At 39.7% G+C, this 18,413-nt stretch overlaps 1 protein-coding gene across 1 annotated transcript in view; it reads left to right on the top strand.

Moving 5' to 3' along the window:
- The window catches only part of LOC139442764 (inactive tyrosine-protein kinase 7-like), a 136,396-nt gene extending 118,912 nt beyond the window's left edge, over positions 1–17,484 (top strand). The window contains exons 9-17 of the mRNA XM_071223658.1: positions 6,987–7,126; positions 7,748–7,895; positions 8,059–8,328; positions 8,600–8,751; positions 9,264–9,384; positions 9,550–9,690; positions 10,808–11,032; positions 12,041–12,273; positions 13,351–17,484. Coding sequence (XP_071079759.1) covers positions 6,987–7,126; positions 7,748–7,895; positions 8,059–8,328; positions 8,600–8,751; positions 9,264–9,384; positions 9,550–9,690; positions 10,808–11,032; positions 12,041–12,273; positions 13,351–13,923 — 2,003 coding nt within the window. The 3' untranslated portion in view covers positions 13,924–17,484. The remainder of the gene's footprint in view (positions 1–6,986; positions 7,127–7,747; positions 7,896–8,058; positions 8,329–8,599; positions 8,752–9,263; positions 9,385–9,549; positions 9,691–10,807; positions 11,033–12,040; positions 12,274–13,350) is intronic.
- Positions 17,485–18,413: the final 929 nt, after the last annotated feature.

Here is an 18,413-nt window from a genome sequence, read left to right as displayed (position 1 = left end):
ATATGAAAGAAATTGATAAAACAGGCCGAGAACAGTAGGGGTCTCCCAACTAGTGTTGGTGTGGGTGTTTAAGAGCTTGCTGGGTATGTTTGGTGATAACGTATTGTATAAAATACAGTCATGCTTATATGTTTTGACAATATCTGTAAAGTATTTTATTTTGGTTGTCGTGAGAGTGTGTCTTATCACCCGAACCATCCTCCTGCTACATAGAGCTTGTATCAATTAGTGTCACTCAAAATTGCTTTAATTAGAAAATTACAAAGCCGTGCGAAAGTTGCCGTTTGTTATCAGGAAAAACATGACGTAAACTAATTGGTCGGTAGATCGTTGTCCGATGTGCTCAGTGTACACAGTGTTATAGCCTACCTCCTACACTGTTGTGATTCTACAAGATGTAATCATAATATCTACATCTAGCCAACACAGGGTGGTTTTAGGTGTTTGCTGAGGTGGTGAGGTGAAATTGGGTATAACATCGCATTCAAGATTAATGCACATTCATAGCGACGTGAATGCACTAATGTTAGTGTCATTGTGGGAGCCCACAGAGATTCCATGCATCAGTTTAACATGGATACCTCACTCAGACACAGTATATTGACTCCACTTAATGTTGAGCACTGAGGCAGGGAAACAACAAGTACCATCTTTCAATGTCTTTGGGTATGATGTGACCCTAGCTCTCCGAGCAGACACTCTATCCACTAGACCACGGAGGTGGTAAAAGCTTTTGGTTATTTATTTGTAATTACAAGCTTCAAATGCTGGAAAGTATCTGCAGCAAGATGAATTAGGGCTTCATCATGTCAGTCTGATAATAAAACAGTAATTAAAAGTATGTCAGGCCCAAAAAAGATTTTGGACTTTCTCCAAGACATATTTTGAAAAAAAAAATTAAGTTTTTTATAGCTATATTTGTAGATGTGCTAAAACATTCAAGATCACAAGGGAATTGTGGCTCAGCTGGTTTTTTCCCCATTTTTGGGCCTTGTTTGATTTGTCAGTATCTTTTGTACTGCTATTAAAACAAAAACATCTACACGAGCTACAATAAACGACCAACTCCAAGTGTTCAAATCTATCTATAATATACCACTCAATAAAAGTTAAGGACCACCAAATGTTTTCATATTCCTATAGTTTATGTCATGCCATGACAGATTGGCTATAGTAATATTAAAGAATCAGATGATCCTTTACATTTTTTGAGTAGTATATGTTCAGATAATTCATAGGCTATGTGTATAATCCACCTCTTGCCTCTCCCCCCTATATGAACAATGAACCGTTCCATGCACCTGTAGACAACACATTTGCCAACACAGGTTTTTCTCCACTTCATGTTGCACTAGATCCTAACACCCTCTGGTTAAGGAACCATTAAGATGTGAATATTCATGACTTGGAGTATTCATTGGAGTGAACAATGTTTTGTGTCAAGACACCATATCTGTGACATAGTGTAGTTGAAGTTGAAAAATGATGTCTGTACGATTAAAAAAGCTTCTTGAGTGATATCGGTGAATCAAGATGTTCTGTAGCCTCTACTCTCTCCACAGGTAATCACACACCATTCACAGGGAATACATTTCTCTAATCTCCATACAATCTTTTAGATAAATGCTTATTTGTTTAATAGATTTCGTTTGTTTGATGATATGATCATTACTTGAAAATACCTCAGATGCTTAAAAAAAAAGAAGTTTCTTTTATTGCGATAATTGGCCCCAGATTCTCATCTTTAAGATGAATCTGTTATGTAGGCAAGGAAACCAGTGTACATCTCGCTGCTTGTCAAACGCTCTCCGATCACAGCAGCTGTAACTTCATGTTAAATCTCTACTCTCTGGTAATTATCCTGACTTAGCCCCTTTAAGTAGCGTTGCATCCTACTACCTTCTCTGCTGGCTACAAGCTGTCTTTATAAAGGTGGGTCTCCCCCAAATGCTCATTTCTCCTGGGTGTGGCTTGGTGAGAGTTTTTTGCCGTTATTTTTCATTTAAGATTTTCTGTCGTCCTGTTTGTATTGTGTGAAGAGATGTCTGACCCTGATAAACATGTGTCATGTTTATGAATGTTAAAACAGTTTTTAACTTCAGTTCAGAAGTATTAATTTCAGCGATATATAATGTATGTTATTTCACTGTGTAAGTGTGTGTCAGCAATTGATAAGGAATTGCCCTTGGCTAGTTACTTATTATGTTTTATGATCCATGTACTAAAATAAAAAATTAGTTGATATTTTGAGCTGAGAATTTCTTTTTGTTGTAAGAGGATTAATTTCGGGAATGATTGAGGCAGTTACCTATTGTTATCTTATCATATAGAATCGGTCTTGAAATGTTATGTTATTTCAAAATAAAAAATATATAAAATTCTAGGGACTGATAATGTCCAGGAATTTTTTATTTGAAGACCAAAAACTTCTAAATTTATGATATACAACAGCATCAGCTGCATAGTAAAAAACAACTTGTAACAAAGAAAGTTAATATAAAAATCTCTTAAAATCACTTTGTGAATCATTGTTTACGCTGTGTAAAGAGCTTATATGCCCTGTAGTGAGTGTATGCCCTCTGCTGATGGCAGAACAACCAGCCAAGTCTGGCCACAGTCACAAGCCAGTATTCATCTATTTAGCAGACTGACGACATCGCCATGCTAATCTCATACAAGACAGAGGGCCGTCATGGATCACTGGTCCATGGTCCTAGCGATGCTCAACATCCGTACCTCATAAAAAACATACACAACCCTTTTGCATTACTTTTCTTGATGTTTTTTTTGTGTTTGTTGGAAAAAATACCATTAGTCCATGTGGGCAGCTGTTTTTGTTTTTCAACTTTTCCTTGAAATGATCATAATTGTGATTATTTTTTTCTGCCCAGGATAACCATGTCTCGTCCCAATGTGGGGATTAGTGTTTATGTCCTTGCTTTGTTTGTAAATATGTGAGACATCTATCTGATCCTACTGTTAGACATTTTTATTGGATAGTTTGTTGGTGACATTCCAGACATTTGTGAGGTTTTATCCATAAGGAATTCCTTTTATCACCTTTTTGCAACTAACCTATTTCATTAAAATCCGTCAGAGCTCTAGATAAGCTGTGGATATGCATAAAATATGCATTAAATAAACTGAAATACTTAGTCAAATCAAATGTGCAACAAAAACTATAAATATGCTATTGAAATAAACCTAATAATACAACTTTTAGATAAAACAATAACGCATATTGCGACTGTTAGATAAATGATTGTGTATCAGCCGATCACAAAATTCACTCACCGACAGTTACTTTAAAAGAGCTTGTGCGACAAACAAACTCGGAATACCGATAGATTCCAAATGAAAAGCACATCTCTTCTAGTCAATGGATCATAAAAGTTGCTGTTGGTGATTAAAAAACTAGTGCCTTTCTTACAATCCAAATATTTTGCAAACGAAAATGGCTTCCCAAAGAAGGAAAGCTTCTATTCATGTAGATTTACAGTGATTCTTTGAAATCGGTTTTCAAGTTAAAATACCCAATTGTTAAAAAACAGTTGGATAAAAATATTTGAATACCCTCTAAAAATTGTGGATACCAAATCAAAATCAAACCCTGGGTAAAATACCCAAATAACCATAAGCATATCTGTAGCACTGATCTGTAATTTCACTCTTTACCTGTATTTGAATGGAGTTACGATGCAAATTTTCATTATCTTCTCCAAGTAAGCAAGTTCTTGAGCAGTTTAAACAACATGTGATGATATCCTTTGATAAATATTAAAACACAGATTGATAAGACAGCGTTGTCTGAGGCCTTCTTCCTTGGGATACAGATAGTGAGGACAAGGAACGAATGTTGGAGATGGTTTAGTCGACAGACAAGGGGAGGTGATATAGTGGGATAAAGGTGGTGTTTAAGGGTTTCTCCTGATTGTTATATGCTATTCAGAATTCTGTCATATTACCAGAGTTAACATGTCATGGACCCGTGAAGATCCGGGGTAGAATAGGTCTTCAGCAACCCATGCAGGCCGTAAAAGGCGACTATGCTTGTCGTAAGAGGCGACCAACGGGATCGGGTGGTCAGACTCGCTGACTTGGTTGATGCATGTCATTGTATCCCCCTTGGGTGGATCGATGCTCATGATGTTGATCCTGGATTGTCTGGTCCAGACTCGATTATTTACAGACCGCTGTCATATTGCTGGAATATTGCTGAGTGCGTCATTAAACAATAAGCAAACAAACAAAAACCTGTCATGGAAAGACTGATTAACTGTAGTAAAATGAAAGAATCGTGTGTTCTTAACTTTTTTTTGTAGTACATTTTTTACAACTACATACTGTATATATTTTTATATATTTTCAACTTTGTTAACAGTATACCAACTGCTAAATATTTGTAGTCATATCCCCAAGTTCCATCTGGACCAAGTAAAAGCTGGGTGGATGGCACCTCACACCTGATTCCTGTCAGTGATGCTTCTGGTGAATAAATATGTTATGTCAGCTGGGAATATAAGCAGTAAGCTTCAGATTCCGTCATATCACACAGACTCTTCTGCTAACTTGATGTATTCCATCTGTCGCAGAGAAAACATATTGTCATATCGGCCCTGTAATGAAAATAATTATTCTTAAAAATTCCGCTGATCTGTTTGAACAATTATCATTTTTATTCTGGGAATGGTATCCAAATCTTGAGCAAAACCTACTTCTGTTTTAGATTTCTCGACAGTCCCTGAAATAATTTTAAAAATGATAATGTCCTCGTCTGTCGCTGTTTGGCAAGTATGTTTAATGCAGATTTAATCAATATGTTTTCGGAGAGAGTTGTCGTGAGACATTCAGACTGCAAGATGAAGGTGAACGCTCTCTCGACATGTGATGTGTGTTACTTCTTGAAAAGAAACTTAATACAAATGTCCTTTCCTTTTCGGCTTCATCTCGTTACTATCTGTAGTGGTAAACGACGCATCTTGCTTCACTTGAGAACATTTAACATTTTAACAGACGCTTAGCATTTATGTGCGAACTCCATATGAAATCCTGTTCTGGTTGTACTTGCATCTATTTCCTCAAATCAATTATGTGAGAAAATAAAATATTAAACTGGCAAAACATTTGTAAAATGGCTGTAAACATGAACGTTTACTTAGGCTGGAGTTAGGTTTATTCCCTGTCCTGTCTGTTGAGATGGAAGTATTCTGTCGTGCAGTGACGTGCTGCATGGTGTGTACAGCACCATGGACGTTAGGAATCTGCAGCACGTATTGAAGATGTCGGCAGCTCTCGAGAATGTTGAGATGTGTTGATGAGGGAGTGGGCTCTTAAAATATGAAACACTCTATTCAAAATGTGTTTGAAAGTGCACATTAACAGAAACTTTAGCCCGTTCTGGTGGCCATTAATATAGGAGCTCTTCAGATTTGTGATGGTTTAAAGTGCTGTATACAAGTAAGGCAATGGTCGCACAATCACAGAAATACTTGCCTAAAGACTACTTATCAAAAGCCTTGTTTCAAACTTGAATGATTTTAAAAAAATATAAGGTTTATGTGAAAAAAGCTTCTGTTCAAAACAGTTTCAGTCATCTGGTTGACTTTTGATATCATTTTAAGTTCATTTTAGTAAACTCATGGTAAGTATTTGTTTAAAGATTATGTTATTGAACAATGTCTGTTGAATGGAGGGAAATAAGGAGGAGTAACGGATGGTATTCTCGTTTTCCTCCTTCCCCCCATTTCATCTGCCTGTAACATGCTCTTTAAGTTCGCAGCCAGAAGCTACATTTGTATATTTAACAGAAAAATGACATTTTTATTATGATAACTTTGCCTCGCAACCAGAGAGTACGTAGTGTTGTCTTGTAAATGAATGCAGCATGTCCGTGTTGGTTTGTCAGAAGCCCACGATTTATTGTCACCTTCAAAGGATGTTTGTGTCTGACAAAGCATAAAGTTTACAAACATCAGCATTTATTGCAGAGACAAAGTAGGCCTGCTAGCCATGACCTACGCCCTGTCACTCATCTAGGGCACTTTTACCGTTCACTTCCTCGGGGAGGTGATTGGAAGAGCCACCAGGCGGCTTCCTGGGTCTCAATATACTCGGAGAGTGTGATACCCAAAACAGATTGTGATTATATATGACAAGTTTAGTATTAAAACAAATTTATGAATTTATGAAATATGTAGAGACTATAAGCAATAAATATTAATGAATATTTGTCTTTTGAAGTATCTTTTTTTATGAAATTATCACTAAGATACATATTCATATTTTCTTAACTAATGTATTCGGATGACCTGAAGTGACCCCTAATGGCACATATATCAGCCAAACATCCGTTGCCTGAGTTTGCATCCCATTGATCTGGCCCCTCCACATACATACATCAACTGTTAAAGGCGACCAATCAATCAAGTTTAGTCTCCAAACCACAAACGATGGTACATGAGTATATACATATACAATTTATCCATAATTTATATCGCAGATATAAACAAATGTTTTACTTGATTTTCAGTTTTACTGGGAAACTGTACAATAAAACTGACCAGATTTCTGAGGTCCATACAGCTGCATAAGTTTAATAATTTACACATTTTTAACACATTTTACCAGATGATAAGTTCGATGAGCGCCCTGCAGTTACAAGTTTGAAACCATATTTCTTGTGTAAATCAATATTTCTCTAGAGTATAAAGACGTTTGACCTAGATAATGTTGAAATATTCAGTCTTTGATAAGGTACATAAACTTCATATGTCCAATGAGGTAGTTCTGTAGATAACCCAATAGATGACATTAAATATGGTCTTCAGTTTTTTGCACGCCGATTTGAGTATGAACCTCAGATATGTTCATTAAGGGTACCTAGTAAGGGTACAAGCACCTTTACCAAAATGTCATGTTGAGAGAATATATAAGTTAAAATTTAAGTCAATCTTGACTGTGATTAAATATGTCCTGTTTTCTTGCAGTGCCGCCATTTGTCAGTCGTTCCCCCCAGCCGAAGGAAGTGGAGGAGGACGAGGGGGTGGACTTCAACTGTCAGGTGGTAGGAACCCCCTACCCCGTGACCACCATCACCTGGCTCAAGGACAACAGCCCCATACATGTGGTCAGTGCCACTCACTCACTCACTCACTCACTCACTCACTCACTCACTCACTCACTCACTCACTCACTCACTCACTCACTCACTCACTCACTTTGTTGTTTAACGCCACACTCCAGCTATATGAATAATAATAATTGAGTCTGGAACAGACAATCCAGTGATTGATATCATGAGCATCGTTCTAAACAATGGGAATATGATGACATGCATCAACCAAGTCAGCGAGCCTGACCACCTGATCCCATTAGGCGCCTTTTATGACAAGCAACAAGCATTGTCGCCTTTTATGGCAAGCATGGGTTGATGAAGACCTATTCTACCCCGTATCTTCATGGATCTTTCCATTGGAAGCCATGTTGAACAGGAAATGGTTGTAGGATCTTCACGGATCTTTCCATTGGAAGCCGTGATGAATAGGAAATGGTTTTGATATCTTAGCAGCTAAAACATTTGGATGTCCAGGACCTATACTTTTCTATACATCAAGATATAAATATAAATTGTTTTTTTTCCATGTTAGCCAATCAAACAGCTGGAAATGACATCACATACCTATAAAACATTGGTCTGTTGTATACAAGTGTAAGGGGATGTTATATATAATACTTTCCATTCCCAAAGGGTTCTCCGCGGCACAGAATGAATCAGCAATCAGGTGACCTTCGTATGTCCAAGGTCATTCTTGAAGATGCAGGAGACTACGCATGTGTGGCAACAACTGAAGGTCATCCCATCATTGTGTCCAGCCGAGCCTATCTCAAGGTCAAAAGTGAGTCAAAAACTGTCCTTTTAGGATTCCAACAGTACCCACATGCTGTTGGCATAAAACAAGATTAAGATTTATAAAAGATTCCTTCTGCCAAAATGCCAATAAACATTTATTGTTACAGAATTTGATTCCATTTGTTTTAAGTTCTTTGTTCTGTTTGAAGGGAAGCTGAAGTTCAGCCCTCGGCCCCAGAACACGTTCCTGGAGCTGCACGGCTACGGGAAGGTGGAGTGTCACGCGGAGGCCGAGACCAGACCTGCCGTCACGTGGGTGAAGCATGGACCCACCAATCTGGACTCGCTGGATCACGTGTACCAGGAACGCGGAACGCTGTTCTTCCGTAACGTCCAGATGACTGACGCTGGATACTACACGTGTCACGCCACGTCAGGCCAGGTGTTCATAAACACTACCATCTTCATCAAGGTTGTTGGTGAGTACTCCATCTAACGTAGGTCATTTTTGAGAGTGTGAAAACTGTGGAAATGTGTATCAGAAATCTGTGGAACTATGTGTAGCAAAACTGTGGTAAAAAGTGTAGCAAAACTGGAAATATGTGCAAGAAAACTGGAGATGTCAGTCCTCATGATTTCAACTCTGATCTGGTTGTGCATCAAATGTCTCTCTAGTAAGCTATGACAAGTAGCTAATCTGTGTTGTTGTTGTTGTTGTTTGTTAACCTTGCTATCTGTGGTTCTTTGCAGAGCGGCCCAAGTTCGCAATCCGCCCGGAAAACACGACAGCCTTTGAAGGCCACTCCGTGATGATCCACTGTCTGACTGTGGGCAATCCCAAACCTATGGTGGTCTGGGAGCGGAATGGGGATCTCATCCCCCTCGAGTCCCCCAGATACAAGGTGAGAGAACAATCTTACGCTGGCCGGGGCCATCTAAATTCTCCAGTGTACCGGCTTCTAGACACCCGACTTTTGAGCATGACTAAATAGGTAATGTGACTTCAACTTCAATGAGGTGGAATGTGTTCCATTTGTCAAGGGATTAGGTCTATTGACTATACTCTGCTAGGAGATACATTCTTACTTCGGTCCATCCCCAACAGAATTAGGCGGGCACCTTGTGGGAGAACACTGATGGGTTATTCAAATGTACAGATCATTAGGGTGCCTTCGAAACCATGTGTTCCCTGAAGTGTTCAAAATATATTAAGTTGAAGATGTTATCAATGGCTTGTCATCCCAGTTTGTGGTCATTCCCTGATGATAACTTGGTGTTATAAAGATGTTACCAACACCATGTCCCCAAGGTGTTCCCTGATGTTAACTTGGTGTTATAACAATGTAGACTATGTCCTGCTAGGTGTTCCTGATGTTAACTTGTTTTGATGACGATGTTACCTATGTCCTGCCAGGTGTTCCCGAATGGCACCATCCTGATAGAGAAGGTATTGATGGAGGACAAGGGCAAGTACGGCTGTGCCGCCAACAACACAGCAGGTGTGGTCCGCGCTGAAGTCTACCTCCGAATCACAGGTGAGACATTGGAAACGGCGCCATGTCGATGGCCTTTTGAATTGTAACACACATTTTGGTTGTGGCGCTGTCGTTATGACCCACTTGTAGGCGAGGAAACTATGTTTTTAAAAACTGGAGTTATGCTTTTTGAATGGACAATATCATTTCCTATTATTTCTTCAGATGAGGTGGAGAGTTTCAACATGATGAAGACCATCATAATCGCAGTGTGCATCGCGGGTGCATACCTGGCGCTGGTCATCTCGCTCACGGCGTTCTGCAGTTACCGCCTGCTGCTCCAGAGGAAGAAGAGGAAGGGGCTCAGTGAGTAGTGCATCATAGGACTCGGACACGCTTCAACAGGCGAATACACACTGTCCACTCCATTTCCTCTTTGCCAGAGAACCAATTGGTTTTGTTTTTGTTGAGATTAAATCTTTCCAATGATCAATATTATTTAAAGTCATTTGATAATCTTTTGTTGCAAAGGTAATTCCCTGAAGAATATATATTTTTCCAGTATGAAATTAGCTTATACATTCCAGTGATGTTGTGTATGTTTTGATGAATGTAGGCGTTGTGTTACGACTCCCTCGGGCATCCAATGTTCAGGGTTTCTACACACAAACACACTTGCCTTTTTAAAACCTATCAAAATCAGAAAAAGATAAGGCCAAATGGATATGTATTTTGGGGTGATCAAATTATTTTCAGTTTTACAAAAGTTTTATGACTTTTTAAGTCAGTTTGTGCAAATATGTGGATATTTTTGCAAAATGTTTTGCCTAACCCAAAAGAAACAAGATCACACTTAAAAGCATTAATTCTGATTCTTTATGAACATAGTAGAAAATCATTTGGGAATGGAAAGTTTGAACCGTGTCTGCATGATGGACAAGAAAGCTGGGCTTGTGTCTAATACCAGTAACAGTGAAAAATGTGCAAGTAGATTACCAGTGTCTCTGAAGACTTTATAATGGCTGAATTAGATTCTGATATAAAGTATGTATGGGAGAAAAAAGCTGTGTGGTATGTCCGTGTTATAACAGACGTACATTGTGTTAGCACTGTGTTCATGATTTTGTCCACTTGGGAATACCCAATCAATATATTTCCACCATCAGTCCACAAGAAGTCTTATTGGTAAGATTACAATCAAATTACCAGTATATTTAAAACCTACCACTTTCACTATGTTTAGCAAATCAGATCACATCCATTCACCTGACTCTTGTCACAATATTCTTTTTGGCTGGTTGCCTGAAAAAACAAGGGTTTTTTTCATGCCAAGACAATATATTTGCCAGCAACTGTGATATGCCATGAGGCACGGAAAGGTGAATACATCATCTTAGTAAAAGTTTCATTGCCATGTCACTTTTTTTGTATCAAGAGAAGAAAATAGCTTCTTGAAATTGAATTTTTGCCCTTCTTTTTACAGTGAAGGCAGAGAATGGCGATATCAACCGTGAACAGCATGAATTACTGATGAAGGATCGAGACTCGGGGACCCAGTTTCGCAGCGACAGTGACAATCGTTCACACGTCTCCGGCATGAGCTCACACCAGTCACATTCATCCCAGTCCCAGCAGTCACGGAGCAGACGGTCAAGCTTTGACCGCTATCACTTCCCACGCCAGGATCTACAAACTCTCGGCATGATAGGTAAACACTGAGTTATTGGTCCCACGGCGGGGACTCCCGAGGGTGTTTCTTTGTGTAGTTGTTAGCATTAAATGTTTAATGGATGATTTATTTTTCAACTTTTACAGAAGGATTACTCTTTGCATTTAAATCAGGGTCTGATGAGTTGAATTCAACTGCATTTTGAAAAAGTTACTTTATTTGGAAGAACTAATCTAAATTCTTTGAGGTGATATGTGCTATTTAATTTTCTATTCACCTGAATTGATCTGAATAGTGAAGTACACTGTAGGTGATGTAAGAGAAGGTGCAGTATCCTATAGCAGTAGAAGTAGTGACTGTAGGAGCTGCAGGAGTACTGTATGTTAAAGGGCACCTGTCACTAAGTGGTGTGTATTTAAGGTAATTGTCACTATGTGGTGTGTTAAAGGGCAACTGTCACTATGTGGTGTGTTAAAGGGCAACTGTCACTATGTGGTGTGTTAAAGGGCAACTGTCACTGAGTGATGTGTATTTAAAGTAACTGTCACTAAGTGGTGTATATTAAAGGCACCTGTCACTTGGTGGTGTGTTAAAGGGTACCTGTCATTAAGTGGTGTATTTTAAAGGTACCTGTCACTGAGTGGTGTATATTAAAGGCACCTGTCACTAAGTGGTGTGTTAAAGGGTACCTGTCATTAAGTGGTGTATATTAAAGGCACCTGTCACTAAGTGGTGTGTTAAAGGGTACCTGTCACTAGGTGGTGTGTTAAAGGGTACCTGTCACTAAGTGGTGTATATTAAAGGTACCTGTCACTAAGTGGTGTATATTAAAGGTACCTGTCACTAAGTGGTGTATATTTAAGGTACCTGTCACTAAGTGGTGTATATTAAAGGCACCTGTCACTAAGTGGTGTATATTAAAGGCACCTGTCACTAAGTGGTGTATATTAAAGGCACCTGTCACTAAGTGGTGTATATTAAAGGCACCTGTCACTAAGTGGTGTATATTAAAGGTACCTGTCACTAAGTGGTGTGTTTGTGTTGCAGGGAAAGGACAATACGGCGATGTGTTTCTGGCCAAGGCACGAGGTATTCGACAAACTGAGATAGAAACACTTGTAGTGGTCAAATCTTTATTGATGAAAGACGAACACACTTTTTTCAACTTTCGGCAAGAAATGGACATGTATAGCAAACTTGACCACCCGAATATTGTGCGTCTGCTTGGCGTTTGCCGGGATATGGAGCCTCAGTTTCTCATCACAGAATATTGTGACTGGGTGAGATATACTGAGAAAATATTCACTAATAGACCACATAGCAGTTTGTTTTCATTTTAGGAAGAATTTTAGAAAATAAAGGATGTATGTCTTGTATATAATTATGTGTGGAAAATCAGTGCTAATATAGACACTTCTTTGTATTAAAGATGCAGTAAATATTTGTGCATGTTTATAGATGAAATTTAGACACTGGCACAGTGCCAAGCTCTGTCATTAAATTGAACTATGTATGGTGAAGCTTGAAAGCAAGGACTTATTTTAACAATTTTGTAAAATATGATTTAGCGGATATCAATTGCAGTCAGGACATTTTCTCATGACTTTTTAGTTTGAAAATGGATGATAAATCTAAGGTTTATCAAATGGAAAGAAAATATGTAGTTCCAGTCGAGACATGTTTTCACTTGGTGTTGAAGTAGCATCCGTTCCCTCATGGCGTCGATGTCTTATCTCCGAGTTGTAAGGGAGATGAAGACTGATATGAAGATGAGTCATCTGAACCTCCAGTATTGTATCATAGGCACCCCCCATGTTGGCCTGTGCTTCATGGTCAGTCACTGGACGCTGGCTATTAATCGGATCACACCCCTATATCACACCTTATCTTATCTCCCCCTGTAATGAGTCCACTGTCAAGCCTGGTCACTATAACCTGGTATCTCCGACACTGACTCTGTGGCCTCTGCTCGTTAATGAGGCTGCTCTTTAGGCAACTCCAAGTCATTAACATGGCTCTCGAGGAAACTGGTGATAAAATCTGATGGTTTTATTTTCATTCCATTTGATTGTGATGAGGCTGTGTGTTGTTGTCTCAAGATGCTGTATTTTGAGAATTAATCTTTGGTAATATGGCAAGATGCATTTAAGCTTCAAAACTCATTAAGTTAATACATTAAAAGATGTGTGCAGAAACCTTCAAAAGAGCTGAGTAGACCAAGGGAGATAACTGTGTTATGAAGAAATGTTACACTTATTACATTTTAGACCCAACTTCAGTTCTTTGTTGTTGATAAGAAATATTGATATTGTTTCTTAATTATGAAGAGTTTTTAAAATGTTGTTATCTGTTTCCAGGGCGACCTGAAACAGTTTCTCCTGGCTACAAGAAGTGACAATGGCCGCCGCGTTGCACGGGTCCCGTATCTCACCACCCAACAGAAAGTGAGAATGTGTCACCAGGTGGCGCTAGGAATGGAACACCTGACAAATCAACGATTTGTCAACAAGGACCTTGCATGTCGAAACATTCTCCTCACTTCTCGGCTAGACCTGAAGATCTCTAATTTATCATTGTGTTTGGATGTGTACGGAAATGAATACTGCCCTCATAACGGAGTTCTCATACCCTTGCGGTGGCTGCCCCCAGAGGCAGTGCACGAGGAGGAATACACCTCAAAGACTGATGTGTGGTCCTTTGGTGTTCTTTTGTGGGAGGTGTTTCACTTAGCCGATCTTCCGTACAGACTGAAGAGTGACCAAGAGATTCTCAAGGAGTTGAAAGGGGGAGAGATGTCGCTAGAATTTTCAGAACAGTGTCCACTTGAGATTGCAGACATTGCAAGAAAGTGCATGACAGAACTGCCACAAGACAGACCATCATTCAGTGACCTTTGCATATCCATCAGACTACTTGACAGTTCCTTCTGACTAGCACCAGGGAGTGGAGGTGGACCATCGCCAGGAGACCGCAACAGTCTTCAGCCAGACCTGGGGGAGTACATGCTTCCCTCCGCGGCGAGCGACCCCCACCGGAACAGGTCGGATCTGCTCCCAGAGGAGTCCGATCCGCAGCTCGGTCTCTACTCCCAATCAGAATACTCGTCAGATTCTCAGTCGTCACGAGCGTTGGACAGAGAGGCAAAAGGCAAAATGGATCCACTGCCTCGGTTGGTGGTTCAGCTGCCTCCATCACAGACTGACTCAGTCTGATCCACCATGTTAGACCCGAAGCTGTGACAATCAGATTCTGATCGAGACGATTACAGTACATTCAGACAGTAAATCTGTGATTATGTGGGGCTAAAGTATTTATTCTGACGTTTTTGATGTGATGGAGAGTAGTTGACATCAACTCATAGAACAGGGGTCTGGTGGAAGCAGCCCAAAGATGGACTTGAAGGTCATGTGACTGTGTTCATGTCAGGTGATCTGTCATGTGACTGTGATGTGTGATATATAAATAGCTCCTTGTGACTGTCACCACAGTGACTGAGTGTGAAGTATTGACGATGTGACAATTTTCAACAATCAGACTTCAATCCAGTAATGACAATCTTTATTATGTTTACATTTTGTTTGCCTTTTGTCATGAAAGAAACAAAGTATTAATGATTCTTGAATGATTTTGTTTACAATTTTACAAATGTTGACAGAATGCAAAATGAATTTGAAAGGGTAAATTACTTGCTCCATGTGAGTGATGCAGTGCTTAAAAAGTAATATATTTGTATGAGGCACTGTGAGTTGGAGGAGCCCTGGCTCTGTACCACAGTGGTCTGGCTTGTCTGTGCTACATGCTGGTGTCTGGAGCAACTCCAGTTGTAGATATTGAAGCAGACGTCGCTCCAGACGGCCAGCAGACGTCAGTCCTTGTTCCAGTCATGTTTAGGTGTATAAAATCATTGTAGATTGAACTATTCCTGTGAAGGACTGCCCGAATGTTCTTCAAAATAATATGGCTTAGATATTCGACATCATTTCTTGACTAGTTATGTGAGTGTATGTTTTTTTGTTCAGATTACATGGTGCTGACTACCTTTTCCTTACTTCCCGGAACCTTTTTGCTTTGTTACTATGACAACTGTAGGATTTTCTGGGTAACTCAGATGTTTCAAGTGCGGAAATATAGATATTTCATATCTTGGTGTTATTGCAATTTTTAAAATTTCATGTAAATCATGATAAGAATAATACATTTGCTTTTGCAAAGTCACATCCAGCATAATATGTTGTTAATTAATTAATAATTAATAATAATAATTGTAGCATAATGCGGTACACATTGTCTCATATTTTCTCATGATCATGTGACTGACTTGCACACTATATATTGTGTTATTTCTGCTTATATGGTAACTTAGCACCTTTGATGTTTGGATCAAAGTCGAAGACTCCATTGTTGTCTGATCAGGTCTTATTTTAGCTCAAACCAGTGCTCATAGTTGGGAGGGACTAGTGTCCACGTCATGCATAATATCAACATATCCCATCCTCTCATAGAGTGTACATAAACATCATGTGATCATGTCATGTGACCAAAGTTGAGTGTACGTTCTCTTAGTGCCAAATGAACACCGTGTAGACTGAAGGAACCGGTAGTGGGACACTAGTTGACACAATGTACGTGCCTTCTTTCAAACACTTCTCCCAATATGCCACTACCCACTGAAATCCACACTACACACCAGTATGGCAACACTATACATCGTGTTAGATTTTAGGTGTTTTTGAAATGTCTTGTAAATTTTGTCTGAGAAGAACTATCTGTGTTCCATGTCGCTGCATGTACTTGCTTTTAGTTGTAAATGTTGTCAGTTAAGTGCAACATTTCACGATTTTATGGAATGTATACAATGTATATGTTCAAGGATATATCAAATTAAGTCTCGACATCGCTGCCATGTCGAGTGTCATGTTAGGACCAAGTTTACTTCTCGTGTCGTGGATTCGAGTTGTAGCCTGTCTCATGGACCCCCATTGATGTCTTGGATACAGTGTTGGAAGTGAGCTGTGATGTAGTGGTAGTAGATCTGCTCGTACAGTCCGAATGTCGTCGGCTGGAGATCAAGTCTTTCAATAGCAATATGCCTTCTAAGGCCACCACGGAAACAATGGCAGTTTCGTGCAAGCCAATCTTGGTTTCAAATGTTGGTTAGGGAACGATCATTTATTACTGCGGGGTGTCAGCGGTTTCTGATCCACAAACATACAGAAAATAATGACCCTCCCCTAATGCTTGTCATATAATGGATGACATTCCCCATGGCCTTGCACAATTTTTTCATGACCTTCCCTGGATAGACAAAAAGCACTGTATACTTTATTTTAAACTGGCCATGTTTTCAGGACCTTCCCTGAATATGTGTATTATTTTGTATGCCTCTCCCAATTCCCTCTGACCTAACCACCCTATAGTAAATGACCGGTCCCTTAGGACTGACCTAACCACCCTATAATAAATGACCGATCCCTTAGCATTAGGGATTTTTGTTCATGACAGAGCCATGTAATGTTGATGAACACATCACTGCTACACAAGTGACAGTGTTGGTTGATATGGAGCTTGAGGTTGAAAACTTCATGGTTTTCGGACTGTGAAAAATATACCTTGTGAGCGAGTCATGAACAAGGATTACCATATTTGGGTTGGAAAGTTTTGCTGAAACACACAATTATAATTAGGCTGTATAGCTGTTTGCCTTTCACAACTGTAGGTCTCTGTCACATGAACCAGAGTACCTGTCTGCTTGCACCCACTGCGTGGAAATAGTCCTATTTTCAGCTATTTATGCCAAGCTGTTTAAGCTGTGTGTATATCATCTGATCTACATGCGTCTGGTCTTCAAGACTTATGCCACTTCCAGTGTTCTATGACACCTCTCGAAGTCTGTGTTCTATAACACCTCTCGAAGTCTGTGTACTATAACACCTCTCGAAGTCTGTGTTCTATAACACCTCTCGAAGTCTGTGTACTATTACACCTCTTGAAGTCCATGTTCTATAACACCTCCCAAAGTCTGTGTACTATTACACCTCTTGAAGTCCATGTTCTATAACACCTCTCGAAGTCCGTGTACTATGACACCTCCCAAAGTCTGTTTTCAATGACACCTCTCGAAGTCACGCTTAGATCCCAGTCTACTATCGTCCACTGGATTCATTGACCTAAGTGTCTGGCCTTTGCGATGACGTTTCCTCAACACGGAATTTGATCTCTCTCTGAAGAGTCGTAACTTGCGTAAACATTTCCCCATCCGTTCCCACTAAGTATTCTACAGAATGCTTGATTCAAAATTCAACAGAACCTATTTAGTATTTGTCCAACAGACATTGTTGTACCATTGAGGTTTCTCCGACGAGCTTTGCACCTTTCTGTTGCCCCAGCTTGCACTGTAAGTGTTGAATGACTGTGTCTGAGGCTACGATCTTCACCATCAGATGATGGCACTGACAGTTAGCTGTGTATATATTGCCTTATTATTTGAAATAAACCTGATATCACTAAATCATGTCTCATCATTTTCTGTACCACACATCTTGACTGAAAAAAATGATCATAGAAATAAAACAGACATTTTTGTTAAAGTGATTGTAGACTGTTGTAACTTCAATACTTCACGAATTACAACAGCTGTTGCGTTATGATTAATCTTATAGTGATATGACTGAGTAAGAAGGTCCAAGACTCACTTGCATCAAGAGCTGAAAGTGCTATAACTATTTTCACCTTATTGTCATAGTAAAGGAGTCCCATACAGTTAAGACCCATGAAGATCAGGGTAGAGAATAGGTCTGCAGCAGCCATGTTTGTTGTAAAAGGCGACTGTGTTTGTCGTAAGAGGCGACTCATGGGATCGGGTGGTCAGGCTCGCTGACTTGGTTGATGCATGTCATTGTATCCCAAATGTGTAGATCAATCCTAATGATGTTGGTCACTGGATTGTTTGGTCTAGACTAGATTATTTACAGACCACTGTCATATAGCTGGAATATTGCTGTGTGCGGCGTTACACAACAAACAAACAAACAAACAAACAAACAAATTACAACAAACAAATCCAACAGTTTTAGCACTGTTTTCGCTGTGTACAAGGTGGTCCAGAACAAGCATGAGTCTTCCTTGCATTGTCCCTGGGGTCACAGGGTTCTGAACAGTGGCATTTGCCAGTAACTGCGTGATGACCCAGTACATTCCCGGGATGCTATGTCCTCGGGTTGTGACCCAGACTGTTCCGCGTTATCTCTTCCATGACACTAGAGCCCACCTAGAGTTGGAGACAGAAGGATGAAGGCAGCCCAAGCAGCTGGAGGCGAGGATTTGTGGTAATAAAATTAGCAGGAGGATGCAGAATAGAACAAGGTGTCTTTTGTTTTAGTAAGTGCCGTTTAATGCTGCACTTATCAATATTCCAGCTATA

The sequence above is a fragment of the Haliotis cracherodii genome, unplaced genomic scaffold (genome assembly GCF_022045235.1).
Source record: "Haliotis cracherodii isolate W230 unplaced genomic scaffold, xgHalCrac1.p SCAF_5, whole genome shotgun sequence".
Classification (NCBI taxonomy): Eukaryota; Metazoa; Mollusca; class Gastropoda; order Lepetellida; family Haliotidae; genus Haliotis; species Haliotis cracherodii.
The sequence above is the reverse complement of the archived record's forward strand: the minus strand, read 5'-3'. Positions and strand labels throughout refer to the sequence as shown.